General features: G+C 37.2%; 1 protein-coding gene across 1 annotated transcript; it reads right to left on the bottom strand.

Annotated features, from left to right (window-relative positions):
* Positions 1-16,325: 16,325 nt before the first annotated feature.
* Positions 16,326-18,224, bottom strand: LOC113062278 (homeobox protein Hox-A1a-like). Its single transcript, XM_026232019.1, has 2 exons — positions 17,558-18,224; positions 16,326-17,355 (listed from the first exon to the last, which is right to left on the bottom strand). The coding sequence occupies exons 1-2, from the start codon at positions 18,195-18,197 to the stop codon at positions 17,003-17,005; spliced, it is 993 nt and encodes a 330-aa protein (XP_026087804.1). The 5' UTR covers positions 18,198-18,224; the 3' UTR covers positions 16,326-17,002.
* Between the last annotated feature and the right edge of the window lie 2,483 nt (positions 18,225-20,707).

The raw sequence follows: 20,707 nt of genomic DNA, 5'->3' as shown, positions 1-20,707 counted from the left end.
TTAGAGGGGATTTGTGCACTTTTCATCTGCTAGAACTAGGAAACTATGTGGCGGTCTAGCTGAACCAGCTGAACTTGCCCAGACTGGGATATCAGTTTAAGACCAACAAACCAGATTAGGCTGATTCATGTCTTGTGCTGTGCTGAAAATCTCATTTGGAATTCATGGTCAAAAAACATTGGCCTTTTAAAAATTACTTGTACATCTAACATTATGCTATATTTTCACCCATTCTTGTATTTAATCTTTTTGTTAACTTGTATTTCTATTTTTGAACCGATTAGTCATTGACCTAATTGATCTGAGCTTATACAAAGAGGACAGTTAGTAAGTTTGTCCAATGCGATAACATTAACTAGTATGTTTTGGGGGGAAAATCCTCTGGGGTCAAAATGACTAAAACACAAAATGGGGGTTAAGCAGTTTTTTCCCCGCATGTTTTTATTTAGAAATATCTAAGGTTAGTATGTTAAGGAGCATAAGGCAGACATGTGGACTCATCAGAGGAAGAGAGAGGGTGTCCATGAGGATAGGTGAAAGCTCTTGCTCAGCAGTTTCCATAAAGATGCCTGGGAGAGGAGAGTTTGACATGATGAATAATTTAAGATTCATGCTGAACATTGGACATTGACACACACAGACACACACACACACACACAAACACACACACTCAAAGACAGGAGAGCACTCTTGCTGACAACCAGAAGAGCTATGAGTGTACTCTGGGACTTTCCTCACATTGGCTGCCTCCTGTTCTCTGGCATTTCATGTGACTTACAGCCTTTGAAGTAGTTTTAATATAAGACTACGGAGGGACTATGTGAGAATCTGAAATGTAAAAATGCTGCCTCATCGAGACAAGTCTGAATTAAATGTTGGCAAAAAAAAACAAACAAAAAAAACTTCCTTGGGTGCCAATACTTTTTACAAGCCAGTGCATTTGACTCAGTGGTTGATTAAAAGAAAAATGATGTAATCTGACAAAATGGTTCATTAAAAATTTAATCTCCTTTATTCTTATTCTTATTCTTATTCTTATTAGCATCATTTTTAACAAGTCATTATATAATTTGCTTAAGCATTGTAATCATTAAATATTTGCTGTGAATTATGTATTTTGAGCAACCTGTATATCAAAGATAAAACCAATTATTGTGAATATAAACAGAATACAGTTTGTTTCACAAACTGAGCAATACTACAGTAAAGAAATTGCATTTTAGATACTCTTTTTTTTTTAAACGTGTATTCATTCAGTCGAACACTAAATCATTCATGTCATTACAACAAACACCTGTAGGGGTCAGCACTAACAGCACCTGCGTTACTAAAAAAGAAAGAAAAACAAAGTAATATTTGTGAGGTTTGAACCATTCATCCTCACAGTCTAGTTGTGAAATTGCCATTTTGGCAAAGTGTGTAATTTTATATATAAATCTAAAATATCAGTAGAGCTGTGTTAGAGAAGTGAAATTGTTGAAATTAAAACACCATCTGTTTTATTTCCACCACAAATAGACAAATAGAATAACTTGTTTGTCAAGATATCATGCAATCTGCTGGGACAGGTGTAAAGGGGCATTTAGACAGTGTGCTGGGTTTGTGTGTATGAGACAGATTGTTTTGTATCAGCAGCAATGTGAAGCCATTTGTGTTGCTATCACAGAATATACATTTACAGAATTATAGTGATTTGCTTATCGTTTTGAGCTTTAAGAAACTATTAATGTTTTTTAGAAGCATCCTTTTAATCATTGTGTTCCTTTTCTTTTGTCTGTATGTTATGTTTGTGTAAATGCACAGAGGTGGCAGGTTGCCATAGCAATGCCCTGGCACTGTTCTGTCACAGCTGGGACGAGAGCATGGACTGGGGCCTGACCCCTGTGTGAACCTAGTGGGGTGGGATGCCTTCAAAACATAAGCTGGTCACTTCACAGTATGAGCCAACGTATGCGTTCCACACACAAGCCATTATAGACTACATGTGGGGGAAAGCTGGAATATAAACAGAGACCTTCACACTAGTCTTTTTACAACCTCTGTGTGTCCTTGCACTTAAGTCAGAGTTTTGGTTTTGTGTGTTAGGAAGGAATAGACTGTGAGCATATTAAAGGTGCTGTAGGGAACTTTTGTAAAAAAAAATATTTTTACATATTTATTAAACCTGTCATTATGTCCTGACAGTAGAATACGAGACAGATAATCTGTGGAAAAAGTCAAGCTCCTCTGGCTCCTCCCAGTGGTCCTATTGCCATTTGCAGAAACTCCATCGCTCCCGGTAAAAAACAACCAATCAGAGCTGCGGTCCGTAACTTTGTGTTCAAAATGTAGAAAAATTTATATAATAAGCGAGTACACCATGAATCCATTTTCCAAACCGTGTTTTTGGCTTGTCCTGAATCACTAGGGTGCACCTATAATAAGTGTTTATATTCGGACTATTTTAGATTGCTTCGGGGATACCACGGCGGAGTAACCCAGTACCTTTGTGATTCTTCACAGACATAAACAGAGAGAAGTAGTTCCGGCTACGATGTTCTTCCGCAAGACGCAAGCAGTTCTGTTTATTAACCGCTAGAGCGTCAAAAGTTCCCTACGGCAGCTTTAATTGTGTGTTTTATAGCTCAGTTTATTGGGTGGCTTGTTGAACTCAATCTGAAATGTTATACCTAAATCTCTGTCAAATTCTTGCTGTATTATATTGCATTATATAATTATATTCAGTCCTGTTTTTACAGCATATGTGATGTTTTATCTTATATTTCACATTATCATCTCTTGCATTTTCTTATGTTTTTGTTCTCTCTATCACAAATACACACACACACACACACACACACCCTCCTTGAACTTAACTTTATTTCCACCTGTTCACACACACACACACACACACACACACACACACACACATAAAAGACAACATCCCGTTCTGTAACATCAAGGTGTCTACCTCTATGAAGCCAATATCAATATTGCTTTCAGAAACAACAAATAATATTATGGGTGAGAGGAGTTGTTTGTTGATGAGATTGAGATTATAGACACATCCGACTTACATGTATGTTACCTTTAGCAGCACTTGACGTGCACTATTTATATGGAGCATAAAATACTGGATGCTTCATTTACAAAGTACACATGCAAGCACATTCAAAGGATGTTTGTTGTTACACTGTTTTGTCAACACAAGAGGCAGTAGTGCTCTCTTACTGTGCTCTCTTCCAGTCTGCTGTGTTTTAGAAGAAGATTCTTGAGAGAATATTAATGTTCCAACAACATTAGGATCTTCTCTTGCGGTTTGATGGTATACCAGGTATTGTTGGTATACCAGGTATATATATATAGGCTGGAATAAGACATTTGATTAAATAATATTTATTTGTATATCAAACTTGTATTATGATGTGATTTGGCTTTGTGTCTCTGTCAATTGGTATTGTTCGAGGAAAGGAAATACAGAAAACAAAATGTTTGTTCAGGTCATGACCTACTATATCGATGACCTCTTGTGGTTCCCTGGGTGCACTGGATATCGTCCTTAAAAAACAACCCACATGGACACATGCACACAAACAAAGCATCTAAGAACTGGCAAAACACAACAAAGCATTTACATATACTTTGATCAAAAAAGGAAGTGGAAGGGCAGCTGTAGCTCCGGGCTGGTTGGCAAACTTTGAAATGCAGTCTGCATTCCAGGTCATGAATAACTGTAGTCAAGAGCTGTAATATGTGGAACGTGCCTGTTAAACAAGAGAAAGAGAGCATGAGAGACAGAGAGAGAGGATGATAGAATCTTCCAATTTATTACGGTCACATTTATACAATGTCTTAGTCTTAGCACTGAATATTGATATTACTATATGTAAATTATTAGTTAATGAAAACACGGGACAATCCAGCATATTCATGTCTTTTCATTTTCATAATGTTGTATACTCCTCCCAGCCAAGTACTTTATATGGGCCGAAACAAGGGTCTCCAAAGTATAGTAGCTACAGTAAAGAGATATTTTTCATGTGCATGAAAACCACATCAACGAATAATCATTCCAAAGAAAAAGAAGGGTTGAAATGAGACATGCCCCTTAAGGCATCAGACATCCCAGCTGCAAACTTCAACACTGTAACTCACCAAAATGTATGAAACCTATTACCTCCATCTATGCATTATACGTGGCTGCAAGACTTTGAAAAAAAAAATTTCTCATTTGAAACTGTTTCAGAGGTGTGGTGTTGGTTGTACAGTGCATAGTTTAAGAGCTTTCAATCATTAAGATGGTCCTGTTTGGCCTGCCACACAATATCAGTCTTGAGAACATGAGCTATTTTGTCTTCCACAAGTACTGTATTAACAATGAAAACTGTGGACCCAGCAGGGAGAACACACTGAGCTAAGTTAAGCATATTTAAACAGATACTGCTCCCTTATACTTTATAATCATGTGTGAAACTGTTTTCCTCTTCAGCATCATCTATGATGGGAAAATGTATGTTTGTTATGTAAAGAAAGTAGTTTTTGCTGCATATAATGTTTGCATGTGCTTTGTATATTAATGTATGGATATATTTCTTCTTTTTTAGATGCATGATGCAAGGCCCTATAATTGTTAAGATGTTAAAGCTGAGGGGTGTGAACAAAGGCAAATGTTTCTACTTAAACTTTGTTTTAACTACAAAATGATTGCCTTTCCCAGATAGGCTCTTTTAATATGCCCTCTCAATCGTGGTGTGAACCAGTGACCTAAGGATGATAGGAAAATATCCTAACCTAATGGGATCTCAGTGATCTTGGTCAGCCTCCTGAGAGATTGGGAATGGATTAAACCGCTGTTTACATCGCTAAGCTAACAGGCTAACACAGTGGTAATCCCACTAAGCGGCTGTTTATGTAAACGCTCGAGCCGAGGAATCCCTGATGAGGGCTTTATTGACCTATTGCTCAGACATGTGTGTGCACACCTCCACGCATTTAGATGACTTCCCAGTTCTATGGACGTGTCACTGGGGGGATGGACAGATGGTCCCAAAGGTACTGAAGAGGACACACACCCTGTCCATTTCTCCGACCCCTTATCCAAATACAAAATCATAGAAAAAGAGATTAGTTAAAGGATCAGTATATTGCAATATACAGTGCCTTGCAAAAGTATTTATTTTTTTCTACATCAATCTACTCCATAGGCCTACACAATAATGACAAAGCAAAAACAGATTTGTCAAAACTTCATAAATTATATATATATTAAACAAAATATATACATTTCATAATGTACTTAGTTCATAACTCAGTAGTTAGTTGAAGCACCTTTACAGCCTCAAGTTTTCTGGAATGATGCGACAAAGTTTGCACGTAAGCATTTGGCAATTATCTGCCATTCTTGTCCTCACCTCTTCACCTCTCAAGCTCTATCAGGTTGGATGTGGGCAGACGCACATTTTCAGGTTTCTCCAGAAACTTTTGATTTGGATAAAGTTTAAGGTTATGGCTGGGCCGCTCAAGGACATTCACAGTGTTGTCTATAAGCCACTCTAGCTTCTGATCGCTCTGCCTGGACTCGGTTTTCATTTAGGATATCTCAATATTTTGGTGCAGTGAGCTTTTCTTCTACTCTGATGGTTCCCTCAGTCCCTGCTGCTGAAAAACAGCCCCACAGCATGAGGCTGCTACCAGCACACTTTACTGTTGGGATGCTACTGGGCAGGTGATGAGCAGTGCCTGGTTTCCCTCAAACATGATGCTTAGAATTGAGGTTAACAATCTTAGGGGTTTTTTAGGTGCTTTTTTTTTGCAAATTACCAAAGCCCTTCTCCATCGATTGCTCAGTTTAGCCAGGAGGCCAGGAAGAGTCCTGGTTCTTTCAAACTGATTCCAGTAAGAGTAATGGAGAGTATATGCTTCTGCAAACCTTCAGTGCAGCAAATTTTTTTCTGAACTCTTCCCCAGATGTGTGGCTTGATGCAGTACTGTTTTTGAGCTCTACAGGCAGTTCTTTTGACATCAGGGCTTGGTTTTTTTTTAGCTGTTTGTGCCTTTCCAAATCATATCCATTCAATTGAATTTGTCCCAGGTTAACTCCACTCAAAGTGTAGTCTTGATATGAATGCTCCTGAGTTAAATTTCATCTGTCCCAGATAAGAGTATGAATACTTATGCAATGGAATCATTTGTGTTTTTTTATGTTTAACAAATTTGCTAAGATTTTAAAACACTGTTTTTTGCTTTGCCATTATGGTGTATGGAGTGTAGATTGGTGTGGGAAAAAAGTTATTTAAAGCACTATAACATAAGGCAGCGACATAAAAAAATGTACAAAAAATGAATACCTTTCCAAGGCACTGTATTACTGAAACTTCTAATGTCATTATATATGCATTTAAGAAAGGAAGACAATTCAAGATTTTTGTATTTTGATTGTAGTGAATGCATTGTGATTAACTATGATATATGTTCAAATACTTAAAAATACAATTAGTCATCAGTCACTTGAACAGTTCAAAACAGCACTATTGTTCCCCAAAGCTAACCATTTTTTTTAACCAGGGTGTTTTGAGAATATGTTTATGGTTACGAAAAATAAAACAAAACATAGAACATTCTTTATCAGTTCTTTTTTGTGACAGATAAACTCTCCTTATAATGTTCTGGAAATGATAATTTATGTTTTTTTTTTATAATCATTTATTATGTGCATATATTATTATGATTTTGTAATATTTAATATTTTTTATTAGGAACATTAGGAATAAGCTGAACGTTTGGAATAAGTTACCAGAAGAATCACACAAAGCATATTGAACACTCGTCTTGAAGCGTTCTGTTTTCTGGGTAATGATCGTCGGCTGGCGATGTCTTCAGTGCACATTCAAAACAATTTGTGCATGAATTGCTATGTAAACAAAGTGATATAATATTGTGTATATCCTATAAATAATTATTTAATTTATGTAATGCAGTATAAGTAAAGAGAAAACTTTTACGTAAAACATTCTTCTTTGTAACAAAATAGTATGTTTATAATATTTTCTGTTGTAACTGCAGCTATCTGGATTGCAAATCGGTTGACAGACAGCCAACAGCCTCAATGAACTTCAGACACGGGGTAATGTTTATAGTTTATAGTTTATAGTCAGTGGTGTTCAGTTTCTTCAGTACATGCCATGATTGGATTTGCTTGTTTGTTTTTAATAGACGGCTAATGTATTTTCAACTTCTATAAATTTAGTGTTGAATGCTGTTTTAAAACACATGCCAAAACAATGAGACATTTCAGAAGACAACTTGTGCCACGTTACTTCACTTAATCTAAAATCTCAAACATATAGATCTGTAACATACAAATGTTTATTTTCAGCTCAGAATGTTCAGATCAGGACAATTATGGGTTGATTGTATTCCCTACATGTTCTGCTACATTGCATCCTCCTTTTGTATTTAAAGGGGGGGGTGAAATGCTATTTCATGCATACTGAGCTTTTTACACTGTTAAAGAGTTGGATTCCCATGCTAAACATGGACAAAGTTTCAAAAATTAAGTTGTACGTTTGAAGGAGTATTTTTGTTCCCTTCCGGTTTGTCACAAGTTTCGGAAAGTTTTTTTCGAGTATGGCTCTGTGTGACGTTAGATGGAGCAGAATTTCCTTATATGGGTCCTACGGGCACGTCTGCCGGAAGAGCACACGCTCCTGTATAGCAGAGCACTGAGAGGCTAAGCACAGACATTCATTCACTGATCAGAGCGAGAGCGTCGCGAAATGTCACAAAAGGAGTGTGTTTTTGGTTGCCAGGGCAAGACAACCCTGCACAGATTACCAAAAAAAAACAGCATTAAGGGACCAGTGGATGGAGTTTATTTTTACAGAGCATCAACGGAGTGCAAGTGTTTATGTTTGTTCCCTGCATTTCTAAGATGCTTGTTTTACAAACAAGGCCCAGTTTGATGACGGATTTGTGTATCGTTTATTTCTTAAGGATGATGCAATCCCAACGAAAAAGGATCACGATCGTGTGTTGGAACCGCAGGCGGTGAGTAAAACTGCTTAAAATATCTCTGCCTCCTTGTTAGTGCGTCCGCCTCCCATGCCGGAGACCCGGGTTCGAGCCCCGCTCGGAGCGAGTCGTTGCTGCTGCTGCTCTCATTCAGTTTCAGCCTCGGTATCTGATTCTGGATCATAAATAAACGGCTGAATCTGACTGTAAGCCATGGTTTGTTTTGGATGATGGTTTTTTTCCTCACGGTAATGTCACAACTTCCAAACGCTCTCAACGCAAAAGCCTATGCGCGCTTGTGATTCTTTAGCTCCGCCCACACGTCACGCCTCCAGCCGGTCGTGTTTTTCCGGGAAAAATCGGTACAGACTATATTTCTCTTATGAATATAATTAAACTAAAGACTTTTTGGAGTTATGAAGGATGCAGTACTACTCTATAGGTACTCAAGATTAACAGGATATTGAGTGAAAACAAGGATTTCACCCCCCTTTAAGCATGAATACAATACACAGTGCTTAAATTAATTTCCCATGCTTAATAGACTTATGAAACAATTTGTCTGTTCTGACAAGTGCATTTTATGTATTATTGTTTAAACTGATTTATGAAGTTTAAGGGGATTTTTTTTTCCTTCATAAAATTTGACTCTATGCAGCCAGCTGCCATTTGGCTAATGGCGCTTATATCTTCAGCGTCTCCCTATCCTGTCTCAGTACTGCCGTGACTGCGTTAAGTTCCTGTCAGGATATTGGCTGACAGAGTGTTTAGCATGCATGCTGGGGTCCGGTGTCTGAGCAACAAAATGCCAGTCTATAGATCATGAGGGGACTAAAGATCACATCAGCGGCCACACAGACACATGGGTGACACGTCACGCTCCAGTGGAATGATCCCTGCCAACGTCCGGCAGTGATGGTCAGGGTAAAGACAGCTCTGTCATTAAATGCTTGCTTGTACTGGGAATCACTTAACCATTGTTGCACAAATTATAATGTGGGGAGATAATAGTGCACAGGTGTGAGCCTAAAAGCCCAAAGTGGTCAGGATCTTCATATGTACCTAGGCTGTATATGCAAAGTATCTAAAAACAAGGGGCCTACTGAGGCTTTATGGTCGAATACTAAACAAAATAGCTGAAGAGCATTTCTGGTTTACTCATCCTCATGAACTATTTGTAAGATTAAATGGAAAAAAACAGGATTAATCTTTAGTTTAGTCTATAACTAAGTGGCAAGACAAATTAATTAAAGTTAAATTAATCTCAGTCCTTTCAGCGATTCAAATGGATGCTTTTCACAGGCTGTGATGATGCGTTCTCTAAGTTATTAACATCGTAAATCTTGAAAAGTATTTTATATTTTCTTTTTCAAAAATTTGGAATGTACATTTATATCATTATACTTTGTGTTTCCTTACCTTTTAATTATATGAAATTAAGCTAATTTCTGATACAAAAGCTGAGGGAGTGATGGCAAATTTGACTTGACTTGATTTGAAGTTTAACCTGCCACAGGAGCTGCTGAAACCGTTCTACTCCACCATCATTGAATCCATCCTCTGCACTTCAGTAACCGTCTGGTTCAGCTTAGCTTCTAAATCTGACCTCAGAAGAATACAGAGGGTAGTCCGGACTGCTGAGCGAATCATCAGTACAACCCTCCCTTCTATTCAAGAACTTTACTTATCCAGAGTGAGCAAAAGGGCTGGCAAAATCATTCTGGACCCCTCACATCCAGCATACTCCCTCTTTGAACTGTTGCCATCTGGTCGACGCTACAGAACACTGAGCACCAGAACGACCAGACACAGGAACAGTTTCTTCCCTTAAGCAATCCATCTAATGAACACTTGATAATAAACTGTGGAACACACTACACTACACTATTTATATTTATATACACATAGACTTATTTATCTAACACACATACACTTAAATTTTGCACATAATATAACTGTACAAACATAACTGTTTTTTGTAATATACCTGCCATACAATTGTCAGTTTGTATATTGTCATTATTTGTCTTTTTTTGTATTTTTATATTCTTTTATTATGTGTTTTTTGTTCTATCGCCTGTCATTCTGTTGCACTGCGGAGCTTCTATCATGAAAACCAATTCCTCGTATGTGTAAACATACCTGGAATTAAGCTCATTCTGATTCTGATTCTTCTGTCTTTTGGCAAAGTAAACTCAATGTGATTTCTCAATATTTTCTCCTCTTTTGAAAAGCCATAGGCCACTATCATGGATTTTTTTCCTTTTACCGTTGGGGCAAATAAGAATGTAACAAAATCTATTTGTTGTAGTTTCTGCTAAACACTGTAGAGGTTTACCCAGTTATGAGGAGTCTGCTTATGGACACTGGAAATGTGAAAAGGTCCTTTGTCAGTAGATATGTGCTGAGGATCATCATAGTCCATGAAAAAAAAAAAAAAAAAAAAACACAAATGATGTTTACAGAAAGGCAGAGAAATTAAAACATTTAAAAGGATAGTTCACCCCAAAAATCTTCTTTTCTCATAATATTTTCTCACCCTCATGATGCTCCAAACCTGTTTGACTTCAGCTGGAGGTTGTCTGTATTATCTGTGGTCAAGAAGTCAGATTAGTTGTATATTAAGATGTATTTGCATTGAGAATTTCCACAACACTCCTCTAGCTAAACCTGTAAGACTTAACCAGTTTAATATCTCTAGCATCCTGTCTTCCAAGTACATCAGCACCTGGTGATGATTCAGCTCATTAACCTGTCCACCATAGCCAAGCCATCCAGTCAACCATGAACACTTATTGACTTGTGGGAGATGTAGTTTGCATTTCAGTCTGGTCTCATGCAGGTGTGTGTCAGGTTGACTTGGCTTTGCCTAGAGGGGACAGACAATAATTACCCTCGCATAGCTTCACTGTAAGTGTCTGACAGCTTGTCTATCTTTGCCTTTCTCTTTTTTTTTATAATGGACATTTAGTGTGAGAGTGAGTGTGTGAAAAAGACATGATGTTTCAGTTTATAAACATAGTTGAGTGTCACACGTGCCCCAGGCTGCATTTCCATTCTTCTGACACGAATATCATTATTTCTCAGACACTGAGATTGTGACTATTTTGGCCTATATAGGGAGCAGAGAACATGTTTTTGAAAACCATGATGTATAAATGATAATACAAATTTATTTCTACCTCTGCAGTCATCCTTGTCATTGAACACTATCACTCTAATAAATGCTGGGTTATTTCAACCCAACAATGAGTCAAATGTGGACTTAACCCAACTGTTGGTTTCAATTTTTAAATGAAATTTTTTAACCCACAAGATCCAAAGTTGGATTGAAACACAGCATTTTTAGTGTGTGTGTGTGTGTGTATTGGCAATTGTAAAAATGTAAAGGACCACTGAAAAAGCATACACTTTTAAATAGACTGATTACATTTATTCCTGTAATAGCTGAGATCTCTGTATGTCTTCACATATCTGACAGCTCCAAAAAAATGAAATCATGTCAGACAAATTGCACCAAATCCACAAATATCCCTGTTTAAATGGTAGTCCTGTCAAAAGGCATGTGAACTTCATTTTTCATTTTGATCATGTGTATGTATGCTTTGTGTATGTGCATGAATACTTTGCAAGGGAGGAAGACTATTTCCTCAGGGCTAATTGGTGCAGGTGAGCTGAACTTGAAACAGAATCGGTTTTATCTGATGAACCACAGTTTTGCTTGTAGGGAAACACTGACTACAGAAACCTTCCCCACCTCTCATCGCTTATCGTTTTTGTCTCTTTCTCTCTCTCTCTCTCTCTTTGTCTCTCTCTCTGTATTTGCACGAAAGGGTATTTCCACATGACCAGCATATTTTTTGCACACTGTAAGATTAGATATAGAAACTTGAAAGGACACAAGCGAGAACACACACGAGCAGACCTAAACCATTCTCAACACAATTATTATGACTATAAAATTTACAATTTAAAAATATTATTTTATTTTATATATCATTCAGAAGCTCCTTAAATCACATTTCAAATCATTGCAGGGTTATCATTTTAAAACTACAAAACCTGAAGAAAAAAAATCAGGATGCTGTACTGTAAAACATTATTTATTTTTATTTTTATTTGTTTAATCGTTGGTGTTCGTTTTACAAGAAAATACTATTTGAGTCTTTGTACTTCAGGATTGTTTATTCAATTCAGTGTGTTGCTTGGCATTTCTTTGTAATTGTGAAATTTACTACCAAGTTCTGAGTGTGTATAAAATTAGCATGTCAGTTCGCTATGACTCTCAGTAAGAATTTTGTTACTTCGTATTAAATCTAGTATCTAGTAATCTAGTATTAGATCAGACTAGATCAGACTTAGATCAGACTAACCCTTCAGATAAGTTCTATGTAAATATATTAGTTTGTGTGTGGATGTGTATATTCTTTTTTTCCCCTCATATGAATGGTCGTGTCCTTATAGGCACATAAGCTGCTTTGTTTGTTAAAGTTATTGTGGTTCCAGTCATTTCAATCAAGTAGTGGCACTCACATCAGTTAAGTTGGATGGCGTTCTGGGAGGTGTTGACAGACCGCACAAAAAGAGCATGCTAAAACGTTCAGTCCATCTCCACGGTTACCCGATCTCCTGCACAGAAGGGAGGTGCCTCATTGGCTGCCGGGCTGGGGTCACTGTGAGGTTAAGACAGTGTGATGGATGGACCTCTCTCTTTCTGTCCTTTTTACTCTATCTGCCTCTCTCTACCCCCCAGTTCTTCCTCTTTTCTAGATGATGCTTGCTTGAACACCCCTCTGTAATGTTCTTCTTATATCAACTTTGCTCTCATATTTTTTTTCTTCTCAAAATTACAGGCTTTAAGTATGACAATGAGAGTGAGATTCTGTGTATATTCTGTTTGTGTTATTACTGTACTGTTCATTTTACTGAAAGGATGGTTTACAACACAACACAAAGAAAAGCTGTGTTGAAGCTTCACGCTAAAGTGAAGATTTTTTTTATAACTTGAGACGACATGTCTCATCTTAAGAGTACAATTGCTGCTAATATGTAAAGCATTCCTCTTCAGCTTTCTACATGTGTGGCCCAGTTCCATCATTAGCTGTTTAAGGATGGACATTTGGGTGGTTTTTTTTTTTTTTACACAGGAAATGTCTATTATTTAAGTAGCATGAGATCATTCAAGCATGTAAAATAACTGTACCATTATTTAAGAGAAGTTTTATATTTTAGTTTAATTCCCTCCCTATCATGCAATTGAAAAAGATTTTCAGACATTGCTAGTCCATCAGATCATTTTAAAGTAATCTATGTTATGCTAAAAAATAAAAAATAAAAAGTCACAGAGTTTGATCTTTGAAGTAAGTATATTTTTGCTATATCTGTTTTGCTAAGTCTGTATGTTGTTATCCGTGTGTATTTCTCTCTCTCTCTCTCTGTGTGTGTGTGTGTGTGTGTGTCTGGCTTAATTCTCTTTCCAAATAAAACATTTTGCTGTCTTGATTATGAGACACTTAAAGCGATTTATTATATTGTTATAATTAATCAAAGAAAGGCCATAAGAAAAGCTTTAAGGGTTGATTCTTCATTTTTTCCTATACTTTAACAGTCAAACAGTATTCTTCTTAAGTATTATTCCATATTGTTTTGCAGAATGTTTTTTTTTTTTCAGAATTTCCATTAAAACAGGAGAGAATAACTGAGTGGAACAATACATTTTAATTAGAATAATGAATTAGACAAAAACTAGCACAGGTTTAGAGCAATGGTTTACAAAATAATGAATTGTAAGTCCACAAGGGGGAAATATATTTATGTTAGACATTTGTTTTAATATCAAAACCACAACAGTGTCCACATAAAATGGCCAGGCTAACTTTTCTCTTATGCTCTCTGTCTCCCACACATGTGACCAACAGGTGTTTACCATAATTCAGCAACCTGCCTATAAACAGAGCAAGAAAATGAAATTTATATGTCAAAATATAAGTATTTTTCTTCCGATTCGTGATGGCCTTCAGATATCGATCATTAATTTGTGTTGACGACTGTAAGTATATTCAATGAAACCATTTACAGGGAATTGCGTTTAGTAGCCTAATACGCCATGATCTTGGTAAATTGGCGTTTCTTGCTTCTATATAAAACTCTGTAAATTCAATTTTTTTTAAAACGTATAAAATGTAGCCCTCAGTGTGAAAATCGTATAGACAATAATCTCAGGGCTAAGTGACCAGTCAGTGACCCCGGGGATTTCTTTCGAGGGTCAGGTCAATGCAAAGTCGCATCACTCCTCGATTTCGAAAACAGTCTTTAAATTAATATGTGCTTGAAATAGCCTAACATGTTTTAACAACAGTTCAATAATTTATAATAATAATACTTAATAATAATAATAATAATAATAATTATTATTATTATTATTATTATTATTATTAAGTTGTTATTATAATCATTAAGTTGTTGTTGTTATTATCTGTTTTTATGTTGTAGCAGCTATATGCTATTTCCACGAACGCTCTTTTTGTTAATTTGCTCTCTTAGTTTCTTGCTTAAGAACTGAATGACGTTTGATTGTCAAGAGCTTCTATATTTCTTTAAATTCCTGATTATTATGAGTTAAATAATTCGATGAATAAACAAAAGTATCACTTAAGTAATTACAATGATAATCGATCATATCTCCCTTTTATAGAACTTTAAGTAGCATTTCAGTTTATAATACTTGGTTATAAGTTTCCTTTAAAAAACTCTTCAAAAAATAAATAAAAATAAACATACGAACATGTCCATTTCTCAATCTTTTTTCTTTCTTGCTTTCTTTCTTTCTTTCCTCTATTTATTTTTTTTTATAACCCGTTTTAGTTATTGGCGTATGGAACCTAAACTGACAAGAACATAATCGCATATATGTTTTCACAGTCACGAGTGATATATAATCTGGTGATTAGAGACGGAGCAGGGTGACATTCAAATCCCAGAATGGAAATTTTAGATTGATTTGCGTTTATCTCCTCTAATTCTTTTTTCTGCTTCTAATTTTAAATAATTAGGTAAATGTTTCTCTAATGCTAATTTTTATTTTGTTATACATTTTTTGTCTTTTGATAAAACTATTTAGATAAATGTATCGAGTTATTAACTTTTTTTCAGCTCAATGCAATACATAATAAATGTATAATTTAAATTCAGAGATCCCTCTTCTGTTAGATTCTTCGTCACTTCGACAGATCGATAGTGGACGGTGTTTTCAGTGCCTTCACAGGTGTGCCTATGTCCGAAAATGTAGAGAAAAATCTTATTCATAAATTTAAAGCAAAGTTATCTTTCCTTTGATTTTATTAAGACGTAATTCTAAGCTAATACCTTGCATTGTTTTATAAAGTACATTAAAACGATTATCGTTTTGAACATCAACAAACAAACACAAGTCGCGCCTTTAGAAAGAAGAACTTACGCACCCAAGGGACCAGGAGATTTTAAGGCTCCATGCAGACTCACACGCAACCCTCATGTTCAGATGGATCTAGGGTAAATGTCAAGCTCAAACAAAACCGTTGTGAAGGTAGAAAAAATCTTTGAATTAATCATTTATTTTTATTAACTAAAATAAATATATTTTGTGTTTTAAAGACAGCATGTCAATGGGTCCTATATTTTCTGTGCTCATGGTCAACTGTTTGGTCATGCCTATATAGCTGTATGTATGCGTGTGTGAATGTGTGTGTGTGTGTGTGTGTGTGTGTGTGTGTGTGAGTGAGAGAGAGAGAGAGAGAGAGAGAGAGAGAGTGAATGGGCGGGATGAAATGACAGAAGATAACTTCTAGTCTATTTAAACGTGATGTTTAGCCTTCGTTATTCAAACTTTTGCTCGTTATTTTGCAATGTTACTGCCTCACTGATTGTGATATGAAAAATCAGACATGTCATGAACACTGATGGTTTCAGATCGACTCATGCTTGTCGATAGTTGAGATGGTTTAATCGATGTTCTCTCTTTTTTGTTGTCCTCCGTTTCCCTTCAGTAAACTAACAGGTCAATAGGGTTGTCATCAAGAGTGACCGTTCCAGTATTGTGCATCTTCTTTCGTGGATAAACATGCTTACCATGTGCCAATATCTCTTTGTCCCTGAGGAAGAAACCACTCGCGGGTGCATATATCAGTCAAAGAGCCAGAAATCAAATTATCTGTGGATTGACACATATAAACAAGCAAATCGAAGAGCCAAGCATAACAGTACAGACAACTGTACCTAAACGTTATATATGTTATATAACTTGTAGATTATTTAAAGTTTCAGGATAGACAGAAATATTTTTTTATATTTAAGTGTGGCTGTGTGAGGTTTATATAAGGCATTGGCACCATCAAGAGTGAAACACCAGTGTTCAAATGAATTGTAATTAAGAGACATTTTAATTGACACATTTAATTCACCCGTATCTTGATCTAAAGCATGTTTCTAAAGGAGACTTGAGCCTTCATCTTTGACTGATAAAACTCAGTACGACTGGATGGCAACTTTGAAGAGTTGCGCATCATGTTGCAGAACTCACAACACATGCAGAACATCAGGGTTAACACTATGCACAGTCCAGAAAGTTGTCAGTATGTCCAAACAAGCCTTTGATTCGTCTCCCTTAATAATACATCCCTTAAATATATTGCACTATTTATTTTGGTCCTTGAGGTAGAAATTTTGACAAATGGTGCAAGTCTGGCCAAAGGCGTGTAAAAGTGCAGCATTTGCTCTTACTGTGCACGAAAATGCACAGGCAACTTGTTACTTCTAGGTGCTTGACAAGCTGCCCAAGACAATTAACAGTCATTACAGAATAACACAAAGTAGCAGAGGTAAATAATGAGTGGTCAAAATCTGTAATTTGTGCACTGGTCTCTGTATGACACTTTCACTGATGTCACATGATGATTTTGACACAAACCTTGACACGAGAGTCACTAACAGTACTGTAATATAATTTACAGGTGGACAGGATCAACGTGAGAGCCTTTTAATTCGAGGAGTAGGCATCAACAGTTGGAGACGTTGGAGAGGGTGTGGGTGGTGCGGAGAGCGACTTTTCGGATGCACCCTCCTGGTTTTCGTGACCATGCTTCATTTCGGACTGAGATTTTGGCAAAAGACCTTCCTTTTCTCTCTTCTTTTGCTTCATACGCCGATTTTGGAACCAAATCTTCACCTGAGTCTCGTTCAGCTGAAGCGCAGCAGCGATCTCCACCCGCCTTGCGCGAGTCAAGTACTTATTGAAATGAAACTCCTTTTCAAGCTCGGTCAGCTGTTTTGTAGTGAAATTGGTGCGTACAGTGTTTGGCTGCCCACCAAATCCATACTCTCCAACTTTCCCTGAAGAGAGACGATAAATAGATTGATAAATGAGTGTGGACACGCATAATCCTGACCTAATTATATCACACCAGTTTTCCAGAATTGTACACAACCTTGTTCAAATAACAAACAAGTCAATATTTGTTTTCTTTGTCATTCGTAGCATAAATACTGTATCCAAAATAATAATAATAATAATAATAATAATAATAATACGCACCTGTTTTTGGCGGGTTCCGTTTAACCTTCATCCAGTCAAATGTCTGGCCTGTTGACACGCCGTCTGATAGAGGTGAACAGCATGCGTCGTGATGAGCCACATGCAGAGGGGATAGCGGATTTGAGCAGCCCGCCACAAACGAAAGGTTTGTCTGATCCGAACTATGACCATATGTGGCTGAGGCGTACTGGAATTGGCCGTGGAGGTGCACGTTTCCACTACTGGAACCATGGCGATGGTGACGGTGCTGCACAACCGTGGAAGAAATATTTCCAGAGTAAACTAGCGGGCCGCACTGGGGAAAGCTCAAAGACGAGTCCACATCCTGATTTAGGGCATAGTGACTGTATCCGGTGCAAAAACTTTGAGTCCCGTAACTTGGATGGGCGCTGTAGGTAATTGACAGAGTCCCGGGGGACTGGTACGAGCCGACTTGATGTGGCTGAGGGTTAATTGCGTCTTGTGATGATCTACTGGACATGTACCGCTCGTCCCCACTGCAGCTATTTACCCTAACAGCACAAGATGACTGGAATGTTGAAAGTCCGTGGTCGCCATGAAACGCTCTGACTGAGCACGAGCCCCCGCCACCTCCATCTCCACCACCACTTATGGCCGAGAAATCTAAGAATGTGCTCATTGTGGCATCTTCTTTGGCGTCTCTGCGCGTGGCTGCCACACTGACAGATCTTTGGGCCCGGGGACTGATTAATGTCGCACCACTCACCCGGGGTTGAGCCGAGCCACCCTTCTGCCTCCTTCAATCAGTCGTGGATTGGGGAGTGTCCACGCGCTGGTGATATGAATGACCAGCGACAGTCACGTGGGCTGGGTCAGCCAGTGATCAGTTGTTCTGTCTCATCTTGATCTTAAGTGGCCTTGCACTGACAGGTTGTCATTAAACACCAGGCTTATGTAAATGCCGACCTCTTGTCGATAAACGTGACGTAGGGCCATCTTATCTCCCCACTGAAAGGATGGATTCGCTGGCAAAGGAGCAAGGAGGGACGTTGTCTTACAGAAAGCGTCCAGGCGGCAACATACTGGTGTGGGGAAAATATGTTGAAGAAACGCGTCAGGTAAGATGAGTTCCAAAAAAACAAAGGGAATTATGTAAAGTGAATTACTTTTTTAATTCTTTCTTACTTCTGGTTTATTGTATATCTTGCGTCAGTTGCGCTGCTTTGAGATGCTTCTGTGGTCATCTGCGTTTGTCGAGTTGGCTTTGTGTATTATACAATTATGGTTATAAAACTGATTGCATTTTTTCCATCAGTAGCCTATAGGTTACCTTCTCATTCGAATGGTTTTTATAAATTAATAAGGCTGAGTCTTAATAAAAAGCATGTGATATAACTTAGTGGAGATAAGCGATTTACATGTAAAACCTATAGAAATTTTAACAACCAGCCAAAACGAAACAGAACTTTGTCACATATTGCTTGTTTTTCTGAATGATGTTTTGTTATCAGTGGTCAAAGTGGTCAGTTATAACAATAAATATGGTGCTTTTTTTTCACTAAGACAGGGCTGGGCAACTTCGGTCCTGGTGGGCCACTGTCCTGCAGAGTTTAGCTCCAACCTGAAAAACTCGCGAGCAAGCTAATCGATGTCTTCAATATCACTAGAAAGCTACAGATGTGTGGGTTTGGGATGAAGCTAAACTCTCCAGGACAGTGGCCCTCCAGGACCGAAGTTGCCCAGTCTTGCCCTAGCCTGTTGTGAAGCAGGGGGGCGTGCGCCCCCTCTGGATGTAAAGGAGATTTTACTACAGATGTCCAATGTAATTTTTTTCCCTCAAAATGGCGCTTTCCACAAGCTTCTGACGCCCTAGTATTTCTCATCCTCTCTTTTTAACACATCCTTTTTTTTTTACATGGCCCGTGATAAACAAGGCAAGAAAAACAACAGCTGTTGTAATGCACTATACTGTTTGTTTATTGCGGCTATTTTTCATCTTGTAGCGAGACAGAGCATTAAATTAGAACCTGAAAGAATATAGCCAATGCATTTAAGCAAAATGTTACTATACGGATCACTTGAAGTTTAAAAAGCAGGACCACCTAAAATCTTGCAAATATTTTCTGTCACATTCACATAAGACAATATTTGGGGAAGATGTTTAGGAAATGTGGGTGAGAAATATGTGAATTAAAAACATGCTTTTGTCATCACGATTATATTAGCCTACTCTTTTATTAATATTAACAATGTTTGAACATTTTTTTAATATAGCGTTCATAAATCATTTCTGTCAGGATAGACGGACAAGAAAACCCCCCAAATGAGACTAAGACAAATAGCGTATGCCACGCGCAATGAAATAGCCTATGTAGTTTATGAGTGTTTTGTGTAATCCTAATGCCGGATGTTAAAACGCCAATAAAAATGAATTATTATTAACCCTACATGTGGGTTGTGCTTCAGGAACCAGAATCTTCTTAATGATAAACAGTGAGTGAAAACACTTATATGGGCAGACTTTTCACAGGCAGTGATTGTCTTGGTCCTGTCAGCTTGCCTGAAAGACTTTGATTTATGAGTTCGTTATGGAAAGACACATCCTCGGCATTTCCCCACGCGGAGTCTGAGACAAAGAGCCCAGCTCTGGCGAGGAAGCCATATTTGAACACGGTTTTGTGATTTAAAAATGTGACTTAACATTGTAAATGAAACGTTTGAAAATGTATACATGAATATGTATAATATCAAATATAGGCCTAGTAGGAGTAATGATATAGTTATATTAATTTACATCGTGCAATGGACAACATATCCTAATAGGCTTTTTCCTAAGTAATTATTTATGCACATTCATAGGTTTAACTTTCTTTCATAACATCTAATAACATTGTTTCACATGGAAATCACACAAGTGAGAAACATAAAATGTGAAATTACCAAATCATTGTACACTTCACACACATTTGAATGACTTTTTTCGACAAAACATTTTGCTTGCAAAGAGTATTGTAGACGTGAATCGAGTAAATGATAATTTATTTTGTTTTAATTTAATTACTTTTGAAGTGTTATGACTGGTATAATGTATTAACATTTATAAGTACTTAGAAATAGTTGTTGCAATTGCTATTTATTTGAGAATAGCAATTTGTCTTGAGATTAGTATTTAAAAAGTATGTTTATTTT

The sequence above is a fragment of the Carassius auratus genome, chromosome 44 (genome assembly GCF_003368295.1).
Source record: "Carassius auratus strain Wakin chromosome 44, ASM336829v1, whole genome shotgun sequence".
NCBI lineage: Eukaryota > Metazoa > Chordata > Actinopteri > Cypriniformes > Cyprinidae > Carassius > Carassius auratus.
This window is presented reverse-complemented; position numbering and strand designations above follow the sequence as displayed.